This window comes from Nilaparvata lugens, chromosome 14 (assembly GCF_014356525.2).
Source record: "Nilaparvata lugens isolate BPH chromosome 14, ASM1435652v1, whole genome shotgun sequence".
In the NCBI taxonomy this organism is placed as follows: domain Eukaryota; kingdom Metazoa; phylum Arthropoda; class Insecta; order Hemiptera; family Delphacidae; genus Nilaparvata; species Nilaparvata lugens.
In genome coordinates, this window is record NC_052517.1 from 4537674 (window position 1) to 4561039 (window position 23366).

Sequence of the window (23366 nt, forward strand, 5' to 3'; positions counted from 1 at the left end):
AAATAATCAGCGTTAGACAATAAAATTATTAAAAAGTTGAATATCTTTGAAGTTACTTTTAAAAAATCGATGAAATAGATATGTTGGGAAATATGCTCATTTTTTAGTGTTATGAACATAGATATTCATGGAAAAGTATAGAAGTAACTAGTTTTAAATTTTTTCAAATTAAATAAGAAGGTACATACAGTATCATAGAGGTGAAAGATACAGTATTGTAAGTGAAATGATACAATATCATGGAATAGAATGATACAGTATCATGTGAGAGAATGATACAGTATCATGGAATAGAATGATACAGTATCATGTGATAGGATGATACAGTATCACGTGATAGGATGATACAGTATCATGTGATAGAACGATACAGTATCATGTGATAGGATGATACAGTATCATGTGATAGGATGATACAGTATCATGTGATAGGATGATACAGTATCATGTGATAGAATGATACAGTATCATGTAATAGGATGATAAAGTATCATGTGTGATAGAACGATACAGTATCATGTGATAGAATGATACAGTATCATGTGATAGGATGATACAGTATCACATAGTAGGATGATACAGTATCACATAGTAGAATGATACTGTATCATGGGTGGATTTATTTCATATATAGTTAGAATGAGGGTGATATAAGCTTTGAAATATCTACAGTTGAAAATTGTGGAATCAGTTTTACAGAAAAAATGTCTAAAAAACGTTATTTAAGTAGTATAAATGTGGGAGTACAAAAAATGACAGTATTTATGAAATAATTGAAGAAAAATTAACCCTGAGTAGTAGTTTCCCTGATAAAACATGACTATTACCTAACAAGAGACCTTGTAAAAGTGTATACAAAAACGGACCAAATTAAATAACACGTATATAAAAACAAACAGAAAAATATCTAAAATGAGGTAAACAATGTATAATGAGGTATAACTGCTCTGAGTTGAGGTATATCTATACATATATACTGAGGCAGTACAAACACCCTGGCTGGGCGTTCATACAAGGCTGATCCTAAAAGTACGGAGAATGCATGGAGTGAGGTTATGTTTGTTTATACTGGCAAGTAACAACGTTGGTTGTGAGGAAAATGAGTGTGAGTGAGTGAAAACAAAAACTGGTTTCTCCGAACGGTGAGGTGGGGTGGATAGTTCCCACACTCACCGCTAGAGAGTGTTTGATTATGGCTTGCTTGTACACACACACTTACACACAGACACAAAAACACAGTGATTCGCATTACCCCCTGTATGTAATATCACAATATAGATATACATTTATCATATATGATATAAAAAACATGTTATACATCACAATGCATAATATATAATACTCCATTTATCATAAATTATGAAGTATAACATGGAATCAATATATATATATATATATATATATATAACATACATGAATAAACATAAATCATAAGCAGATACACATGTTTTAATGTATATGTGTGTAGGTGTGCAGTTAAATCTGTAGTAACTATATAATATGCTAACTGTCATTAAAAAATATATCTATGTATATATGTATCTATTATATTAGTATAATCATCATCTGTAAAAACTGTCACAGCTTAAGGTGGTGAAGGATGATTGTTTAGGGGAAATAAATGAAAAAAAATTAGTGGAAAAAGATAAAGAAAAGATCAAAATACAAGATTAAATTATTGATTTTGCAATAGATGTGAAATGATTAAGTATAGAATAATAATTTGATATGATATTGTCAATAGTACTGTTGAAAATGTGACTTGCAAAGCCACAAAACTGTAGTCTGATGTTTAGAATGAAAGGGCAATCAACAATATTCAAGAGACTAAGGGCTGGTTTCCGAGCTCGGGATTTGGCTAAGTCCTAGACTTTGAACAGCTGGAGTCAGAAAATTGGCTTTCCGAAACAGGGCGTAGTCACAGTCATTGTCATAGTCACATTTGAATTAAATTTCAAAAAAAAAAAAAACTAGAAAATTAAACACAAAATAAAATAACGAGTAAATAGAGTAAAGTTTCAGCTATTTTGAATTATTTAGATATGTTCAATTTCATCAAGGAAAAACCTTTCCAATTATAGGAAATGAGAAAATAAACACTGTGACTACTGTTATAAAAACTGTAGTCACAGTTTTTATTTTTTTCATTTCTATAATTGGAAACGTGTTTCCTCGACGAAAATAAACATTTCTAAATAATTCAAAATAGCTGAAACTTTACTCTAGAGAATTAAACACGGAATAACTATTAGTGTGAGAAAGAGAAAGTTATGGAAGAGAAAGAGTGAGTGAGTGAGATGGTAAAACAATACTATTGTCAACAATTAATAAATTCATCTGTAGTTATTGTAAAAACGAAAATAGTAAGTCTATTGTTTGTAACATGGAACGGCACTATTGAAAAATAAATTCTGCATTTACTGGTAAAAATTAAACAGTTTGAAAATTGAAACCAAAAGGTATGAGCATCATAATATATTGTAGTGTTGATATATATCATATATTGAGGGCAAGACAAAATTTTCATACAGACACAAATCCAGAATTTCTATGTGAAATTCAAATTTCTCATCCAAAACTTGAATTTATACGCTCATTATTTTACATTGTAAAAGAAATCTATACAACTATGCTATACAAGACATTATCAATAATTAAAACAACATGTGATGATTATGATTACAATTAATTATCATTATGCTAAACGGCCCACACAACTTTTCCAATAAAATACCTACAAACTTTTACACACATAACCTGCAATTACCACGACATTGTGGACAGTACGCTCCTAAAAGGAAGCTCAGTTTGATACACCAGAAAGGAGCTTGATACACACTAACTCCGTATGGACAGTGCGCTCCTAAAAGGAAGCTCATTTTGATACACCAGAAAGGAGCTTGATACACACTAACTCCCTATTTGTATATCTGTTGCATCTACAACAGTAACCTTCCCTTTCATGTTTCCTATCAATTTGAGCAAATCTTTAAGATAATTACTCCAATTCACTACAATAAACTATCATAGTATAGATCGTATCGCAATACTGCCAGCCTTTAATTTGAATAAACAAAACAATTAGAGTAAAATAAAACAAATTTATGGTAAAATCGAACACAGACTTTTCCAAATACTTTACTCCACCAAGTATCTTAGATAAGAACCATTTTTACAAGTTGTAGATATTGTTGATAGGTAGATTTTGAGAGAAACTATTGTAACTTGTAACCCAAAAAAGGAAAAAGATTTGAAGTGAACAGCAAATCAATTTGAAAGTTACTACAAACCTTAAAATTTCACACCCCATAAATATGTATTGACAATATTATTGGGAAATCTTTAAATTTTGAATAATTTGACTACAAAATAGAAAAATATGCATGTAATAAAGTTGATTGACAAATAATTTTGACAACTAAACCACAATATAAATGGCAGATTTTCTGCTTACTGTAATTTTCAAAAATTCAAAACCAAATTTCTCTCACTTTTTGACTAGCAATGGACACAGCCTCAGCAAATTTCGAAACGCCCCTCGAAAAATTGTGTAATTCCAAAAATAAATTTAAACTTCCACTAAAAATATAATAGCTTACTTGTTCCAAAATTCACTAAAAGTAAAAGTGAGAATAGAATATTCAATAGAAAAAACATAGCCAAAAGATGGCAATAAATAGAATACTAAATAGATAAATAAATATAAAATTTCCTTCCACAATCATAAAAATATCTAAACCAACAATTTTGAAAATAAAAATTACAGTAGCAGAAAAATCAACACATTTTATCTTGCAATACTTCAAAATAACCTCAAAAGCAGTTCAATATCAAAGATAGTTCCCTCTGGAATACCAAACTATCAACAATCCAAAAACTAGTAAAAACGATTCATAACACCTTTCCAGCCTAGTTACAAAGTTTTTTATAATAACACCAATTTCTTTATAAGAAACCAGCAGTATACATTTCATGTTTCCAGTAGATAAATTTTCAATACCATGAAATTGAGCTTTAAATTTTGAACATCTAGTCTTTTCAAGAACATCCCCAAAAACAAAACACAAACAAGAGAGAAACTATAATCTAATATCACAATTATTTTACAAATTGAACTAGATTCCTCAAGTGACATCCACTAAAAACTGTCAATATTGTTAAAAGAATAATGACAGTTGAAAGTTGATTTCACTTTAGTAGAAATGTTGTAGTTCTTCTACGTCTCCTTTAGAAATAAAACTAACACAAAAACAGCAACCAAAATATCATAAAATTTCAAATTATTGCAAAAGGGCCGAAAACACAAATATAGTCATATCAATTTTATTGCACATGTCTAAAGGTACAAAACAATTTGTTCTAATTTTTCAAATTGAAACAAAAATTTTTAAAGCAAACTCAAGGACTACATGAACAGCGGACTCTAGTTGTCTTAAAATTTCTGTATACTGTGATATTTACTCTAAACTGTCAACTTTTCTCATAAATAAAAACATCGTTTACCATGTTTAACAAAATGTTAATAACTTAATCCTTATAGATTATATTAGATTGAACAGAGCTTGACAAACACATATGTTCATCATGTGTATGATAAGTTATGTTAAATCTAATAGAATCTATAAGGATTGAGTTATTAAAAAAATGTTAATTTTTCCGTCCTTATAGATTCTATTAGATTGAACATAACTTATACCATAGCCACCTCTAATACAAGGCCCCAGCCTACAATATTGCAATGTCGCAGTGTAAGCCTAGAATCTAATTCATGATTGGTGAAAAAAGATCAGCTGGTATTTTTTTAAATCTTTTTCACCAATCATGTATTAGATTCTAGGCCTACACTGCGACGTTGCAATATCGTAGGACGGGGCCTTGTATTAGAGGAGGCTATGCTTATAAATATGATGTGCATATGTGTTTGTCAAGCTCAGTTTAATCTAATAGAATCTATAAACACAGAAAAATAATGATTTTGTTAATAGCTTTGGTGTAAACGCAGCTTATGTCAGCTGACTACTAGAACAAATCTGGGAAACTGATATTCAAAAAAGTTTCAAGTTAATCAGAACAGTTCTGATCGGATACAGATACAGTTCAAACTACAGTTAAGTAGTAGAACTACATTCAAACTGTGGTTCAGACTGTAAAAAGTTTGACAAAACTAGAATCACCTGCTCAGTTAGATCTTCAAACTATTCAAATAATGTGCAGGATTTTGAATCCACAAAACAACACAGAAACCAATACATTTTAAAGCTCAATTTCAATTTTTTCCCCACAAAAAACTTTTTCTACAGCAAACACTTGCTGTAGACTTGTCTAACCTAGATTATAACATAATAAGAGAGTAGTAGTAACCTGGTTGAAAGACAAAACTTGGGTTTGATAAAACCTTAAGCCGCTTCTAGAGTTGTTTTCAAGTTTCCTTGTTAAGAGTGTCACAAGGCAGGACTTCTGCTCAGAAATGACTGCCTACTATCAAAAATTGTTCAAAGATATACTACTATAGTAATACAACATGAAATTGATGATGGAACCAAAATGGCTGACCCCTATGGTAGTGACTGACAGCTGCCAAGTCTTATCAACATCTCCAGTAGTCTTCAGAAGCTCTACTGTTTTGCTCCACGTGTACAAAGACTGATGAAAGTTAGTAATAGTGGATCAAACAAATGGCAGAAGAAACAAAATGACGATTGAACCAGGCTGTTGGAAGAAACAAAATGGCTGAACTCCTGTAGTGGTGACCAAATATTGTTAACATCTTTAGATGGACATCAAATATCAACATCTTCAGCAGTCTTTAGAAGATCAGCTGTAGATGAAATCCTGATTGAAGCGTTAAACTAACTAGTTACAGGAACCAAGATGGCGGTGGTCTTAAATGGAGGCCATTCGCTTACAGTGGAGGTTGATAGCTGCCAAAAATATCAATGATGTCTTTAGAAGATCAGCTGTAGACATCCTGATTGAAGCGTAAATCAAACTAGTTACTGGAGCCAAGATGGCGGTGTATCCAAAATGGAGGCCATTTGCTTACAGTGGAGGTTGATAGCTGCCAAAAATATCAATGATGTCTTTAGAAGATCAGCTGTAGACATCCTGATTGAAGCGTAAATCAAACTAGTTACTGGAGCCAAGATGGCGGTGGATCCAAAATGGAGGCCATTCGCTTACAGTGGAGGTTGATAGCTGCCAAATATCAATGATGTCTCTATCAGTCTTTAGAAGATCAGCTGTAGATGACATTATGATTGAAGCGTGAAACAAACTAGTTACTGGAGCCAATATGGCGGTGGTCTCAAATGGAGGCCATTCGCTTACAGTGGAGGTTGATAGCTGCCAAATATCAATGATGTCTTCATCAGTCTTTAGAGGATCAGCTGTAGATGACATTCTGATTGAAGCATAAAACAAACTAGTTACTGGAACCAATATGGCGGTGGACTCAAAATGGAGGCCAGTTGCTTTCAGTGGAGGTTGATAGCTGCCAAATATCAATGATGTCTTCATCAGTCTTTAGAAGATCAGCTGTAGATGACATTCTGATTGAAGCATAAAACAAACTAGTTACTGGAACCAAGATGGCAGTGGAGCCAAAATGGAGGCCAGTTGCTTACAGTGGAGGTTGATGGCTGCCAAATATTGATGACATCTTTAGAAGATCAGCTGTAGACATCCTTTGATCCAAGAGTTCTTCAGCAGTATTTGGAGAATCAGCAGTAGACAACATCCTGATTGAAGCGTAAAACAAACTAGTTACTGGAGCCAAGATGGCAGTGGACCCAAAATGGAGGCCAGTTGCTTACAGTGGAGGTTGGTGGCCGCCGAATATCGACGATGTCTTGAGCAGTCGCTTGAGCATACCTGATGTGCCGCGATGCTGCAGACTTTTGTGAGTGGTGAGGCTGTTCTTGGTGCGATATCGCCTGTGGCAGAACTCACACACATACAGGGTGTCGCTGCGCTCATGCTTGTCCTGGAAGTGTCGCTTGAGCGAGTAGTAACAGGAGAAGGTGCGCCGACAGTAGGGACAGTCCTGAGGCTCGTTGATGCCGCCCGACAGTGGTGGAGGCATTAGCAGGCCGCCAGCTGTTCAACACACAACATACAACACATTTGTAAAATATGAGATACAGAGATAGAAATACACAAATCAAATCATCGGTTATTGTCATAGAACATACAATATGTTGAAATAGATAAGCAAAAAGTGAAAAATAGTAGCAAATGAAAACTACATTACAACATGCCACCCAATAGTCATGAAGGCATTTAGGAGGCCACAAGCTGTTAGTTATTAGAAGGGAGTGATAGAACTATAATAGGCTAATTGTGAGAATGAGTGACATAAAAAAACTGCATGTTACAGGGCTGGGGCTATTAGAAAAAATCACAGGAAGAGTACATCAGTTTATAAAGTTGAGTATAAACTAGAGTTGCCTAGCCAGGCTAATTCTTAATCATCTGAATGATGGAATCATCTTGATGGAGTGAATGTCACTCTACCAGCCAGGGGTGTAGGCATTAAGACCCACCGCGAAGTAGACCCATGCTAATCCATGCCCTGGGATGTTTTGTATACCATTGCTATGGAATTATTCATAATCAATCAGCTGACAAGTGGATTATTCATTGATTCATTGCATGCATTACACAGATGTCTGGAGAAGCTTAGCAATGGTTTACAAAACATCCCATGGTGTGGGTTGGAGTGGCATGGGTCTACTTTGCAGCAGGCCTAAAAGGCCACAAGCTGTTCAAAATGAACAATAAAATAGTTGTAAATTTGATACCATTTGATCACACAATTCCCAATCCAATTTCTTGGCTACCCAAAGTCAAATACTTGACTGTATTTTATATCATGGAAATATAGAAGGGTTACACATACATAGTGACTCATGTGAGCAAGGTTGTACTGTACCTGCACTCTCCTCACACCCAAACTCTGCCACCATCATCACCCCTGCCTCCCCCACCTGCTCCCTACTGGGTTAGAACTTGATGTCAGCGGCATGATGGTGGTTGCCGGCTGCCAGATGCGATGACGGAAACAGCGCCGCCAGTTGCGCAGCCATACCACCTGTCAACGTCCCACCGAGGGCGCCACTTTGTGTCCCACCAAAACTAGCCACTCCATCACGACTGCTGGGTCGCTGCGACTTGTGGTGGTAGGATGCAGTTTCACTGCCACCTCCCTCGCTGCCCGGCCGGGTTTTGTGGTAGGTGTAGATGTGTGTCATGAGTGAGTTGCGCGAACAGTAGACACGTTCGCAGATAGCACAGCGGTACTCCTCGTGGCGTGAGGCGTGTTTGTCGGCGACGTGTCGCTTGAGGCTCGCTTTGCTGCACAACACTTTGCCGCAAGCTAGGCAGGTGAACACTTTCCGCAGTGCTGCAGCCGCACCTGCCACAGACAAGAGCACGTATCAGACTGGTGTTTAGGTGGGTGGAAGGTCGGGTTAGGTTAGGTAATTTTGAGAAATTGGGTTGTTGTGTTGGTGTAGTTGGAGATCTGGTTAGGTAGTATCTGAGATATCAAGTTTTTTAGTTTGGTTGGTGTAGTTGGAGATCAGGTTATGTCAAATTTGAGATAGATGGTTGCTAACATTTGTAATTGGGTTGATGTATGGATGTCAGGACAGGTAGTATTTGAGATATCTGGTTTTGTAGTTGGCTTGATCTATATGGAGGCCAGGTATAATAGGGTTAGATATACAACAGGGGTTAAATTAGAATAGAGATACATCAACTGAAAAGTGATTTCAAATTGTTTTGGAACTTTGAAGATTGTTTGATGATATTGATAAGTTATTATAAGTGTATTTGGAATCGAATATAAAGGTCAATTAATTTTATTTGTATTAGATTCGTATATTACAGATGAAGTTTGAGGGTTTCAATTGGTTTATTCAAGGTTGGATGGACTAAAATTGTCCTGAGGAGGAGATTGAGGCTATTTGGAAGTAGTGGGATAATCTTGGAGAATGATGAGAAGTAAGGTGGATATACTTTGATTTGGGATGGTAAAAGTCAATAGAATTTAAGTCAAGTTATAAGAAATCTGATATCAATAGGAAATAGTCAGATATAAACAAGATAAGACAAATAATCTTCATTGGAAATGAGAGGAATCAGATATGAAAATTAGAATAGGCTTCAGACAAACTAGTTATATCAACTGAATAGTTGAAAAGCTATATCATATTGTTTTGGAATTTTGGAGATTGGTTACAATATTCTCACAAACATGGGGAGAGGTAATTTGTCCCAACTACAATAAGGATAGAAACCAGGAATTCCAGAAAAGGGTGGAAGAGAAAAGGATTTTTAGGAATTCAAGCGGAAATAAAAACAAAAAATATTAATGTAACAGCTAGTTTTAAACTAGACCACCTAGGTGCACTTTACACTAGAGCAATTATTTTTGTTCAATACAAATTCCGTTAAAACCAAAATGTTGTCTTATTGCAAAAAATATTCAAGGATGGGCAGGACACAAAAAAGGAACAACAGGATGATAGGGAGTGGAAGATAGAAAAAGAGAATAGTTCAAGGCAAATAAATAGATTAATAACAAAATTTAGTTTAGTAATAACTTGTTGATATAGTTTTGGAAAAGTACATCCCCTCTGTAAAAGTTATCAACAGATTAAATTTGAATATAAACGGGAACCCTTGGAAAAAGAAGAGAGTATAGCAAGAGAAAAATTCAGGAAAAGGACAGGTGATCTTGAAATTTCGTTTCCAATTAATTTATCTCCGGGTTAGATTCCTAGCTTGAATTTTATTCCCAGAAATTCCTAGTCTTGGGGAGTAGTATTACTGGAAGAAAAACTGTGGGTGAGGGACGAGAGAGAGAAAGAAGGTTGGCAAAAGAGGGAAATATGAGAGAGAAAAAGGGAAATAAAGGATAAAGAGGGAAATGAAGGAAAGTGTCACCACCTTCACCACATCATCAAGTGCTCCTTTCCTTTTTTCCTTGCTGTGCATCCTTTAAACCACAACCTTTTTTAGTGAGTACCTTTTGATCCTTGATGATGACGTCACGCAGTTCAGGGCTCCTCTTCATCCTTCCATCTCCTTCTAAATATTTTTACGGCGATTGTAAATGGTAGGGTGAATATTACTGTCAAAATTCCGCCATACCATTCCTCATATTTTTTCGACGTGTACGGAGCTGTTAGAGTGGATGCAACTATCTAAACTTCACCACACTAGCAAAAGTCCTAATTTTATCCTATTTCCCCACTGACACGGTCCTGATCTAAATATGACAAAATTCCATATCACCATTCCCTATCATACTTATAATATTCCACATGATGACAAAATTCCAGAATACTAGAATCCTTGAACAAAATTATACATTGACAATCCCAAAATGATAGGTGTTTCATATGTATTAAAGAGTAATATAAAAATAACACCACCCAACTACCACGATTTCTACAAGCAATTCTGATTACTCTCAAATAATAAAATACTGTCTACTCGTAGCGAATTCTCATAGGCTGCGGTCTACTTGTAGCCCGATTACAGAGCTTGACCGACCGTCAGTGCGTATGTACCATCCTGACCGTACGCATCGATGAATCAGTTTTACACATTCAGAGCTTAACCGACCGACAGTGCGTATGCACCATCCTGACCATACATCAGTTTTTCTGACTCACAAAATGGACGCCTTTACAGATAATTGCAGCTTATTATCTTCGTAAACAAAATATTAAAAGACGAAGATATCAAGTTCACCCGATGGTCGCCCAAAGAGCATTTCAAAGGGAATTTACTACCATTATAATTTATACATCATTGCTTGGGGTGAAGATACATTTTTCAACAACCTCAGAAATTTTTATGAGTTATTTCGAGCTTGTATCACCATTTGGGAATACTTGCAGTGTCTTTAAGCTACGGATCAAATAAATGTAGATAATATTAATAATATATGATTTTTTCAATAAAAAATTTAGAAATGTATAGAAAAACTCTGAATTCAAATATGACACTATTGATTGAATTCATTCATTATGATATTCAATTCAATATCAGCTGATTGTCGGGCAGAGGTGTCAGCACATTGGTTATGTTGCGATCGGGCTACTGATCAGTACAGCTCTGAAAGATTCTATTTGTTTCAAAAGCGCGTCGGTCGACCGATGGAACGGATGCGCACGAGCTCGACCGATGGTCTTAAAACGCATGGTCCTGACCGTGCGCATGCGTGCCGTCAGTCCTGCTCTGTACGGATACATGGAATCTCTATGGAGCAGACAAGCGCGACTGACGTACGCACTGACGGTCTGTCGAGCTCTGTAACCGGCCGTAAATTCTAGATTTTTGTTCAATAGAAAATTAGTGAGTTTGAAATATGATAATTAATATTGGATAATAAGCTATAACTCAAGCAACTTTATGTTCAATCTTTTTTTTTGCAAATTACAAAACCGCTTAGGCTATTATGAACTATGCAGATCATCAAGTGATGATCCTGAACTCAACTCAGGTGGAGAAGAGACTGGACTCTAATGGAGAGCATGTGTTTCCAAATGGTGACGTCGTGGAGACTAGAATCGACTGGTCTGAGTGTCACCATTTGGAAACACATGCTCTCCACTAGAGTCCAGTCTCTTCTCCACCTGAGTCGCCTAAGTGTGAGTTGAGCCTAAATGACTCTAGTGGAGAGCATGTGTTTCCAAATGGTGACGTCATGGAGACTAGAATCGACTGGTCTGAGTGTCACCATTTGGAAACACATGCTCTCCACTAGAGTCCAGTCTCTTCTCCACCTGAGTCGCCTAAGTGTGAGTTGAGCCTAAATGAACAGTTAGACTTCTCTTAACATAAACATCACAAAAGTATTTCGCCAGTTCCTAAACAGTCTCTCGGTTTCTTCAGTTTTCACTACGAAATTGTCACACCACATAAATCTTTGGAACGTAGAATAGTATCGATACTGAACAGTCGCCAACCGGTTTCAAATTTGCAGAAATTTAGAAAAAGAAATCACGGATTTTATTAAATATTATTTGATGCAGATTCTAAAACGATGTGTAATTCGCAGAACCAGTTGCAGAGCAGTCTGTGAAGATGGGATCGTCGTACAAGGGCTACGTAGTAGAGGGGTTACATAGTAGAGGGTTTACGTAGTAGCGGGTTTACGTAGTAGAGTGTTTACGTAGTAGAGGGGTTACGTAGTAGAGGGGTACGGTTGACGATGCAGTGAGGCAGTGACAGAGTCTGAGAGGAGAAAACTAGAAAGAGTACACTTAACAACATACTAAACAGAGTACTTTCTCACAATTTATTTCTTTCTCTCATAAATTCTTATTTTGTATTATCTTATTATGCTAGAACACCCTAATTGTGTCATATTTAGACTTTTTGAATAATAATTATTAACTATAATCATTATATTATATTAATTATTATAATTATTATTTATTTAACAACAAATTATTCATTTATTTTCTTGTAAAACTTTTGTTAATTGGTGAATAAAATTTGATTTGATTTGAAATTACTAAGTTACTGTTCTAGATTTTTTGATTCTAGACTCCAATAGTATCTGATTCATAATTTACTCGGTTATCTGAGTATTGAAGAGCGTAAATCGTATTTTGAAAAGTGAAAGTGACATAACCAACATTTTGATTTGGACAGTATAGTATAAATTGGAAATGGGACAGTTTTGGGCATGAGCCTGTTGTGCCTTTCCTCATCTCAAGTATTTGTACACAATGTGATCAATAAATAAATATTATCTTATTTTACAAGAGCTACCAATGTTATTTTTGAATGCCACATATAAATGTTATTTTTGAATGCCACATATAAATTTGAAAAACTTTTACAAAAATAATGACAGCCACTGAAATAGCATCTTTGGGTCAGTTTAAAAGCAGTTTCCAATAGTAAACAAAGTTTTTCACAAGTTTTATCTGGAAGGTTTCATTTTAAGGCCGAAAAGTACGGGTAAAAAAATTTGAAGATCGATGAAAATCAATTATGTTCATGAATGGAATGGAAATGTTGTTTCACATGAATCTCAATATCCTTTCCATTTGATAAATTATGAAAGTTTAATTATTTATCAAACAATTTTATTTATTTATTCTGATGGCTTTTATCGGCAGAGAGATCCTTTTGGATGTTCTGCCTCGCCGTATTACCCAATGTCATTTCCTATCAACACTAAAGTTTATAGGTTATGTATTGGGTTCTTCACGTTTTCTCACTAAAAAATTCCATTTTCACTTCCTGAGTTTCTATATATCAAAAGATTATTGGAGAAAGTACTCTTATCAACTTCACTTTACTAAAAACTACACACAGACATGAGGAAGTCAAGGCAGAACAAAACAAGAAATACATGCAAAACTACAATTAAAAGAAAATTGGAAAAACAATGAATGAATGAAATTATTACTTATTAGAACAATAGATAAAGCTATAGATAAAGAAACATAATAAAATTAAAGCATGCAAAATAAAAAATTAAGAAAGCCAAATTATTCTAAGCAAATCTCAATCTTTTTTGCTGTATCTGTAGAAGTTCAGAAGGAGAAATCATATCAATGTAAATTGTACTGAATCTAATTTGATTTATATTGATATAAAACTCACTGACAGCCAATTATAAACTTTAAAATCTCTTGTCAGTGGTTCTGATCCCATCTAACCGATATCGGTAGGTTAATCATCACTCATATTACCCTCACGCACAAGTCTGAGGCTTTTGTGGGCATCATATTCCAAAAAAAAATCAATTAGTTCCTAGTACACCTAAAACTTTCACCTCTCATTAGAGTACTATAGCTAGCCAGGCTGGCTCAGGTCTGGTTTCAAAGTTTCAGGCTCAGTTGCACAAAGGCCTGTTAAGTTTTAATCTTGATTGAATGCCACCTGAACCAATCAGAAAAGCCTTCTTCAAGAAAAAACCTCTCTAGTTTCATAACATTATTTAATCAAGATTATAATTTAACAGGCTTTTGTACAACCGTGCACGAAGGTCACACTTGATCAATTTAATTTTTTTTCATTTAATTTCAGTATCTCCGATATGACTTAACACTTGTTTAACCTTCCGGTAGTCACGCCCTTCTCAGTCACACGAGCAGTCGCGTGTTGTATTTTGTACAACATCCAATTTTCCAAGTGATATGTACTCTGTCTACTGTCAAAACATATTAATCAATTTTATAATTACTTTTCCATCTTCTTGGATTATTTTACGCCTATGAACATTTGGATTATTACCATTTCATAGCCCAATAAGGTACATCAAGCAAAGCCATCAATTCTGTGTTATTGGTTCGTTTAGTCCCCGTATACAGTCTTTCTCTATCTTATGCACTGTGGCGACTAAATGGCACCTAAAGACTGAACCATTGCTCGGTTGATACTGCAACTCAGTGGAGTGATGGGGGGGGGAAGTTATGGAATGCATAGGTGACTCATTCACTGACACCGCCCCATTCAATAGTTTTGTGCAGCACAAAAACTGACACTGTTGTACTTTTTACAATAGCGCGACCACCGGAAGGTTAATCATTGGTTTTACGACTAATAATAATGATATAATAAATAATACCAATAATTTTGGAAGGATTTAAACTAATTAATATGATTTCATTATTTCAGGACCCTTTCTGAGATCATGGCAAGTGACTTGATTCCTGACCACATAAGTTTCGGAATGCATAGGTGTTTGGAAAGTTTGGTGTTTAGGTGTTTAGGAAAGTTTGGAATGCATTCACTGACACCACCCCATTCAATAGTTTTGTGCAGCAAAAAAACTGACACTGTTGTACTTTTTACAACAGCGCGACTGCCGGAAGGTCAAATGCATCATAAAAATTATTAGGTAAGTAAGAAACTTTATATAGAGAGTATTCAGTAATTTATTCACATATCAATAATTAGAAACCACCACTCTCTACTTCTAAAACAGTAATCAGTTCTGTAATTCATATAAAAAGTCACTATCAATAGAAGCCAAATAGTGTAAATAAAAATTAGGAATCTAAGTACCCTCTTAAAATTATTCAAACACGACATGTTTAATAATATAGATGTATACATGTATAATATAGCAAAAAATGTACTATATACTTAGTGCCGGTTGCACAACAGCCGGTTAAATTTTAACCGTGATTAATTCTACGAGAGCCAATCAGAGAAGCCGTCTTTTCAATAACGCCTTCTCTGATTGGTTCTCGTGGAATTAATCACGGTTAAAGTTTAACCGGCTGTTGTGCAACCGGGCCTTAGATTTATAATTTTTATTTATATTTCAGACTAGTCCTAAAGAAAAAAAAATGACAAGTCGAATAGTTCTTGAAATTTAAACTGCAAAATAGGATTGTTGCAGATACTATCTCAATTGTCATAAATCTACCATTCATAATAACATAATAAAATAGCAAATATAGCTAGACATTACACAATAATATGGAATAAAATTTCAGTCTTTTATAAGATACAGCAAAGTCTCACAAAATAACAATATAATAGAAGATCTCAACCAAGTTCAATGCACTTTGATTTTTGAAGATTTCAAAAAATTGTATTTTTTAATGACAAATTGACAAATCCTTATACCCCTTACACAGTTGGCCAGTGGATGAAATAATCCTATTATATTAAGCGAGAAATTTCTGTATATCTGTTTATATTTTTATATCTGGTTATTTATGTTCAACGGATCTCAAAAACGGCTCTAACGATTTTCACGAAATTTGAAACATAGTAGCATAGAGAAACAATAGCGTAAGTAGATATCCCATGGTATAGGGAGTTTATGTCGTAACTTTTACTGTTATCTCAAGCTGATTACTGTCGATTATTGTCGATTTTTACCGTTTTGTTGGGGTGAGAGTGTATGAACGGCACAATATGAGAGACTACCAGTGTCACACAGCTTCAAGGGAAAGAACTACGTGGACTATCGGCTTGAGATAACAGTAAAAGTTACGACATAAACTCCCTATACCATGGAATATCTACTTACGCTATTGTTTCTCTATGATAGTAGGTTTATGATATGAAAATTCGATTGCACTAGGTCTCATCCTTGAGAAAACTCGCTGAACGACATTAAAAGGATAATTCATCCTTGGCTGAAACAGCTGAGACTTTCGTCGTCTGTGGATAGTAAAAAGTGAGCGAGTGATTCTGTGGAAAATCAAAATATCGCATCCCCGAAATTCATAAGCTGACGTATAGCCAGCTGTAAAATATAGACACGATCATTTTAGAGAATTGTGTTCTGTTTATCAATAAATAAAAATGTGGTGTGGCGCACTCACACAATTTCCCTTGCCGTTATGAAAATTGATCATCTGACGCTAGTGTTCACGCGCATCTCAAGTCTACTCATAAACAAAGATCTGAGCCAGCTTGTGAAAGGACATTAACGCTGGAGACACACGAGGCCTGCTGTCTCTTCATAGTGAATCATTTAATAGAATCAACAGTTGCCAACAGTTTGCAATTGGATAATCACATTTTCTCTCGAAATTTGGGCTTATTTTCAATTTTAGGTGAAAATATTACTGAACATCAATTGTAGAGATTTTCATTCTCAATCTTTTCCACTTGAAATTTTTTGTTCAAATTATATTTGAAGCCTGATAATTGGGAATCTAAAATCAAACTAGGCATAGATGGGGCGGTGCTCCTGAAATTTTTACAGATAAGGGAAATGTGGCAATTGATAGAACTTATCAATGACTTTTTTATGTATGAATTTGATCAAAATCGTTGGAGCCGTTTTTTAGCTAATCGCGAAAAACCCTGTTTCTGACAAAATTTTTGCCATTCTATCCGCCATCTTGAATTGCATTTGACCGAAATTGTTCGTGCCGGATCCTTATATTGTGAGGACCTTTAGTTCCAAATTTCAAGGTGATTTTGTTAATTGGGAGATGAGATATCGTGTACAACGACGCACACACACACACACACACACCCACTCCACAACGCAACAAAAAATTTCGATTGGAAAAGATTGAGAATGAAAATCTCTACAATTGATGTTCAGTAATATTTTCACCTAAAATTGAAAATAAGCCCAAAATTCGAGTGAAAATGTGATTATCCAATTGCAAACTATTGGCAACTGTTAATTCTATTGAATGATTCACTATGAAGAGACAGCAGGCCTCGTATGTCTCCAGTGTTAATGTCCTTTCACCAGCTGGATCTTTGTTTATAAGTAGACTTGAGATGCGAGTTAACACTAGCGTCAGGTGATCAATTTTCATAACAGCAAGGGAAGTTGTGTGAGTGTGCCACACCAGATTTTTATTTATTGATAAACAGAACACAATTCTCCAAAATGATCGTGTTTATATTCAACAATGTAGAAATATTATCTGGCAAGGCAGAGAATCAGCAATGCTGTTCTATACTTTTCCACTGCCATTATAACGTGGACCTCACTATAGGTTTCAGTGCTACCACTCCTCAAGATTCCACAACACAAAATATCCCTCTATCTCTATGTGGCCTATGTCTGTCTCAATACTGCCTGAAACCCACATCTTGATTGAGCCTAACCTTTCTATGATAAATACTTCGATGATTTCTCAATGAGTTCATGGTGCTATACACCTTTCCACAAACGTCACAATAGAATTTCCTATCTGCACCTGATGCAGTAGCACTTGCAGTCCGGTGCTGAAACTGGCCTGGATTTCTGATTCTAGTAACTTCCAATGATGGATTTCCGGCAAATAGCGCTGCACTTCCGGTTCTCTGAGACACACTTCCGGTTTCCCAATCCGCACTTCCGGTTCTTTGCAGCCCTGTAGCTGCACTTCCGGTTCTCTGAGATGCACTTCCGGTTTCCCAATCCACACTTCCGGTTCTTTGCAGGCCTGTAGCTGCATTTCCAGTTCTCTGAGATGCACTTCCGGTTTCCCAATCCGCACTTCCGGTTCTTTGCAGGCTTGTAGCTGCACTTCCGGTTCTCTGAGACACATTTCCAGATCTCTGAGACACATTTCCAGTCCCCTGAGAGGCATTTCCAGTTCCCAGAGCTCCATTTCCGGTCCTCTGTGATTCATTTCCGGTTTGCCAAGCTGCACTTCCGGTTCTGTGTTTGCCCAACTCATTACACCGGAACACCATTTCTTCTTGGAACTCTCCGCCTACGGCAAATCAGTTTCCCAATATCATTTTTGAATCTTGTTTTTTCATTGATTTATCTTCATTTCTAATCAATAATGTTCTATTTTCACTTCATGATGATAATAATAAGGGAAACTGATTGCCTGAGTGAATTTGTAGGTCCCAGCTTCTTCACAATTCATCACCGATTTGTGTTCACAAAGAGTATTTAATCAATTCATCAATTATTATTTCTTTCAACACTAGAAAACAAAACACTAGTTCCCTCAGCACATTTCAAGTTAAAGTTTTCTAGATGGAATTAAATAGAGAATGCATTTATTCAAATGCTAATTAATATATAATAATTATTAATTTTTGAATAGTAGTTCTCATCGAATTTCCATCTAGCTGTTAGCCCTGTTGTCAATGTCTGCAGTAGCAGAGGTCTTCGGGGTGATTTGCAGCATTTATTTAGGATTTTCGTTCAATAATAATTAATAATTAAAGTTTTCTTTTTCATCAAGTTTTATTTATTCATTTCAATCATAGAAACACAAATTGTAGCCTATAATCACAAAAGGTATAGCCGAAATTGTTCTCCCAAATTTCTTTTAACATTTTTAATACAATTACAGGTATTTGAAAAGAATATAGATATAATGTAAATACAAATATATTTCTATTGACATGTTTGCTGTACCTAGTTGTTTGAACTCACTGCCGGCGCACAAGTTTTCTTTGTCGGTAGTGCCATTTTGTAAGTTAAAATATTTATTCTATCAATCTGTATTATTTTATGGCAAATAAATGAATTTCAATGTACAATTCAACAATCATAAACAAAGACATATTTGCCCGGATTTGTTGCTACTTGATAGAATATAATATTTATACTTTTATAAGACTAATTTGAACTAACCAACTATTTCAACCTCAACTCAACCTAAACCCTGTTTTTATACTGACACTTATACTAAGATTCATTTCAAACTGACAGCAAATCTACTACATAACATCAATGCTATCCCATTCCAACAATGCTGACACTGGAGTGGAGCTCACTCCACCTATTTCAGATACCTACTTATTTCTAAACCCTGCCTTGAAATACGATATCAAAGTCCATTATAACTATAGTGAGGTCCACGTTATAATGGCAGTGGATAAAGATAGAAGAATAGCGATGCCGATTCTCTGCATTGAGTAATTATATTTTTACACTATCAGAAAAATAATTTGCATCGTTGTGGACCTAGAAAAGGATAGTACCACCGGCTTTGTCGAATGATAGACAAGGATAGCAAAACCAAAGTTGATCAAATACTGTCATTATAACGTGGACCTCACTATAGACAGCAATTTCTATCAATTGCGTTTTATTGGACAAATGAATGGGTAGCTGAGTCAACATTGTGTGAAGTTATAATCAACAGTTATACTTCTGGAGATATTATAGCAAAAAAGATTGAGATCTGCCACCAAATTGAGAAACATTCAACCATAATTTAAATACTACAACACTTGTCAAACAAGTCTAAAATTAATATAAATCAATTATACTACTAATATTAGAACGGGATACACATATGATCCGAAGGTATGATACTCTGGACAGAATAATTCAATCAATGTGATACAATCATATCAATTCGAACGAATACGCATTTTTTAAGTAAACGTAGGCTTTCAAGTTTATAACTTTTACTCCCAATTACATGCAAGTTCATTAAATTCAACAGCCGTTTAAATTTACATAATTTAACCCATGCTATAATTGAGCGATTGTTAAATTTTATAAACATAAGAGCAACTGGTCTTTGAACCTCTTGTAAAGATCAATACAATAGATGAATAATAGCATAAGTAGATATCCCATGGTATAGGGCGTTTATGCCGCAACTTTTACTGTTATCTCAAGCCGATTACTGTTGATTATTGTCGAATTTTACTGTTTTGTTGGGGTAAGAGTGTATGAACGGCACAATATGAGAGACTAACAGTGTCACACAGCAAACGGGAAAGAATTACATGAACTATTGGCTTGAGATAACAGTAAAAGTTGCGACATTAACGCCCTATATCATGGGATATCTACTTATGCTATTGTTTCTCTTTGTCAATACTCACACAGATTAAAAAAAAATGTTTTTATTGAAAAATGGTTAATGAATTTACATTCAACTAATTTTAAGTTTTGTGCTAGATTTGTTTAAATTAATTTTTTGGACAAACTATTTCAACAAAAATGCCAAGTTGATGAATATGGATTGATTTGTTGAGCAAACCATTTCAACAAAAATGCCAAATGCAATGCATATGAAGACGTTCTACAATATTTCACTGTTCTAAGTGTGAATTTGATTTAAAAAATCCAAACCTAACCAGGAATTAAAAATTTGTGGAAGCCAAAACAAATTCTAGAGAGAAATAGTCAATCTAACTAAATCAGGTCACGAATCTCTCTAGATCTGACTCACCAACCAGGTTTGAAGGAGGAATTTTCAAGCTATAAATCAGACAGCTATGGATGAAATTCAACAAGACGTCCAAAGTATCAAACCTCAGAGAAAGATGTCAAAATTATTTGTAAGACTATGTATAAATACTTGAATAAAGTGCATTTTTTAAATAAAAGAAATGTGATACTGTTTCTCTTACCTTGTGATGTGCCAGCTAGATCAGCACCAGATACATGGCTATGGTTATTCAGTCCTGAAAAAATATGAGAGACGAATTAGATTCAAAAATCTATAACATATTGACTTGGTATATAAGTAGTAAATAAATTGATTATAAATAAGTATACGTATATATAAAATGTATATTGAAATCGAACTCTATGACGCCATCGATCCAACAGATGTGGGTAATGGATGAATGAAGCAGAAGGTATTAAAGGTATAAGCCTTCATATTTATATGAAGGTGATCTGAGAAGTTTCAAACTGTGATAGTGGAAATCATAACCACGTTGCTTTTGAGAAGATACAAAAGAACATCCGTTGCTTATGGAAGATACAAAAAAACATCTGTTACTCTTATGGAAAGATACATTAAAGCTCCTTGTATGTGCATCTTTTCGGATGCAACCCTTTGCTTTTGAGAAGATACAAAGAGCTTCTGTTACTTATGGAAAGATACATTAAAGCTAAGTGCATCTTTTCGGATGCAACCCTTTGCTTTTGAGAAAATCAGAGCATCTGTTGCTTATGGAAAGATACATTAAAGCTCCTTGTGTATCTTTTCGGATGCACCAATTGCTTTTGAGAAGATACAAAAGAGCATCTGTTGCTTATGAAAGGATACATTAAAGCTCCTTGTGCATCTTTTCGGATGCAAAACGTTGCTTTTGAAAAGATACAAAGAGCATCTGCTGCTTATTGAAAGATACATTAAAGCTCCTTGTGTATCTTTTCGGATGCACCACGTTGCTTTTGAGAAGATACAAAAGAGCATCTGTTGCTTATGGAAGGATACATTAAAGCTCCTTGTGCATCTTTTCGGATGCAACACGTTGCTTTTGAAAAGATACAAAGAGCATCTGCTGCTTATTGAAAGATACATTAAAGCTCCTTGTGTATCTTTTCGAATGCACCACGTTGCTTTTGAAAAGATACAAAAGAGCATCTGTAGCTTATGGAAGGATACATTAAAGCTCCTTGTGCATCTTTTCGGATGCACCACGTTGCTTTTGAGAAGATACAAAAGAGCATCTGTTGCTTATGGAAAGATACATTTTCAAAAATGTTGGATGTTTTTGTTTGGGTAGTATTGTGGTCTAGTGGCCCTCCGCCAATAGACAAAGTACCACAACATCTCATACCATACAATCAAATTATTAAAGCTACAAAACCCGGATTATAATTTCCAATTTTTACTTTCCTTGCCCTATTACCATAGGTAGGGAAAGTATTGCTTTCCGAAAATAATTAAGGTACCCCGATTTCTAAATTTCTATACGTTTCAAGGTCCCCTGAGTCCAAAAAAGTGGTTTTTGGGTATTGGTCTGTATGTGTGTGTGTGTGTGTGTGTGTGTGTGTGTGTGTGTGTGTGTGTGTGTGTGTGTGTGTGTGTGTGTGTGTATGTACACGATATCTCATCTCCCAATTAACGGAATGACTTGAAATTTGGAACTTAAGGTCCTTACAATATAAGGATCCAACACGAACAATTTCGATCAAATGCAATTCAAGATGGCAGCTAAAATGGCTAAAACGTTGTCAAAACAGGGTTTTTCGCGATTTTCTCGAAAACTGCTTCAACGATGTTGATCAAATTTATAACTAAAATAGTCATCGATGAGCTCTATCAACTGCCACAAGTCTTATATCTGTAAAAATCTCAGGAGCTCCGCCTAATCTATGCATCTATGCAGTTTGATTTCGGATTCCAAATTATCAGGCTTTAGATACAATTTTAAAAAAATCAAGTGGAAAAGATTGAGCATGAAAATCTCTTCAATTAATGTTCAGTAAAATTTTCACCTAAAATCGAAAATAAGCTCGAAATTCGAGAAAATGTGATTATCCAATTGCAAACTGTTGGCAACTGTTGATTCTATTGAATCATTCACTATGAAGAGATAGCAGACCTCCTGTGTCTCCAGCGTATTGTCCTGTCACCAGCTGGCTCAGATCTTTCAATTAGTAGACTTGAGATGCGCGTGAACACTAGCGTCAGGTGATCATTTTTCATAACGGCAAGGAAAGTTGTGTGAGTGCGCCACACCAGATTTTTTCAAGTTTCCACATTTGTTCCCCCAAGATTCTACTCAGACTCACCAGCCAACGAATCGGCAGCCAACGCAGCCGCCATACTAAAATTGAAGGAGGCACCAGTCGCCGCCGCAAACAGCTTACTGTCCAAATAGGCCGAATGGTGCGATGACGTCATCATCCCTCCTCCACCACCACCTCCTCCTTCCTCTCTGTCCTGGGTGGTTGTATCTGACATGGCTCCCCCACCTCCGCCTCCTCCCATCTCGTTATCGTTGGCGCTACTGTCAATGCTGTTGTCATCGTTCAAATCAGCTGATCCTGCGACAGACAAAAGGATATGTTGTTTTTGAAATATATTTTAAATTTGATTGTACATGATCAGTGTATCAAGTTTTCAATTATTCAAAATCAGAATTGATTTGACTATAGTGAGGTCCACGTTATAATAGCAGTGGAGAAAGATTGATTGATTGATTGAGTACTTTATTTATGTAGATTACAATATATACTGTCTTATACACTT

At 35.3% G+C, this 23366-nt stretch overlaps 1 protein-coding gene across 6 annotated transcripts in view; it reads right to left on the reverse strand.

The window, feature by feature from the left end:
* Positions 1–5018: 5018 nt before the first annotated feature.
* Positions 5019–23366, reverse strand: part of LOC111057373 (broad-complex core protein) — a 44309-nt gene continuing 25961 nt past the window's right edge. Inside the window, exons 6-10 of one of the 6 annotated variants that reach the window (XM_039440577.1) lie at positions 22907–23161; positions 20785–20838; positions 18005–18164; positions 17832–17911; positions 17360–17759 (exon numbers count right to left, since the gene is read on the reverse strand). In XM_039440577.1, the coding sequence (XP_039296511.1) occupies positions 17533–17759; positions 17832–17911; positions 18005–18164; positions 20785–20838; positions 22907–23161 (776 nt within the window). In that variant the 3' untranslated portion in view covers positions 17360–17532. Of the gene's footprint in view, positions 7096–7930; positions 8414–17359; positions 18165–20784; positions 20839–22906; positions 23162–23366 lie in introns of those variants that run through there. The other 5 variants (XM_039440578.1, XM_039440576.1, XM_039440575.1 and 2 more) reach the window with 5 other exon arrangements.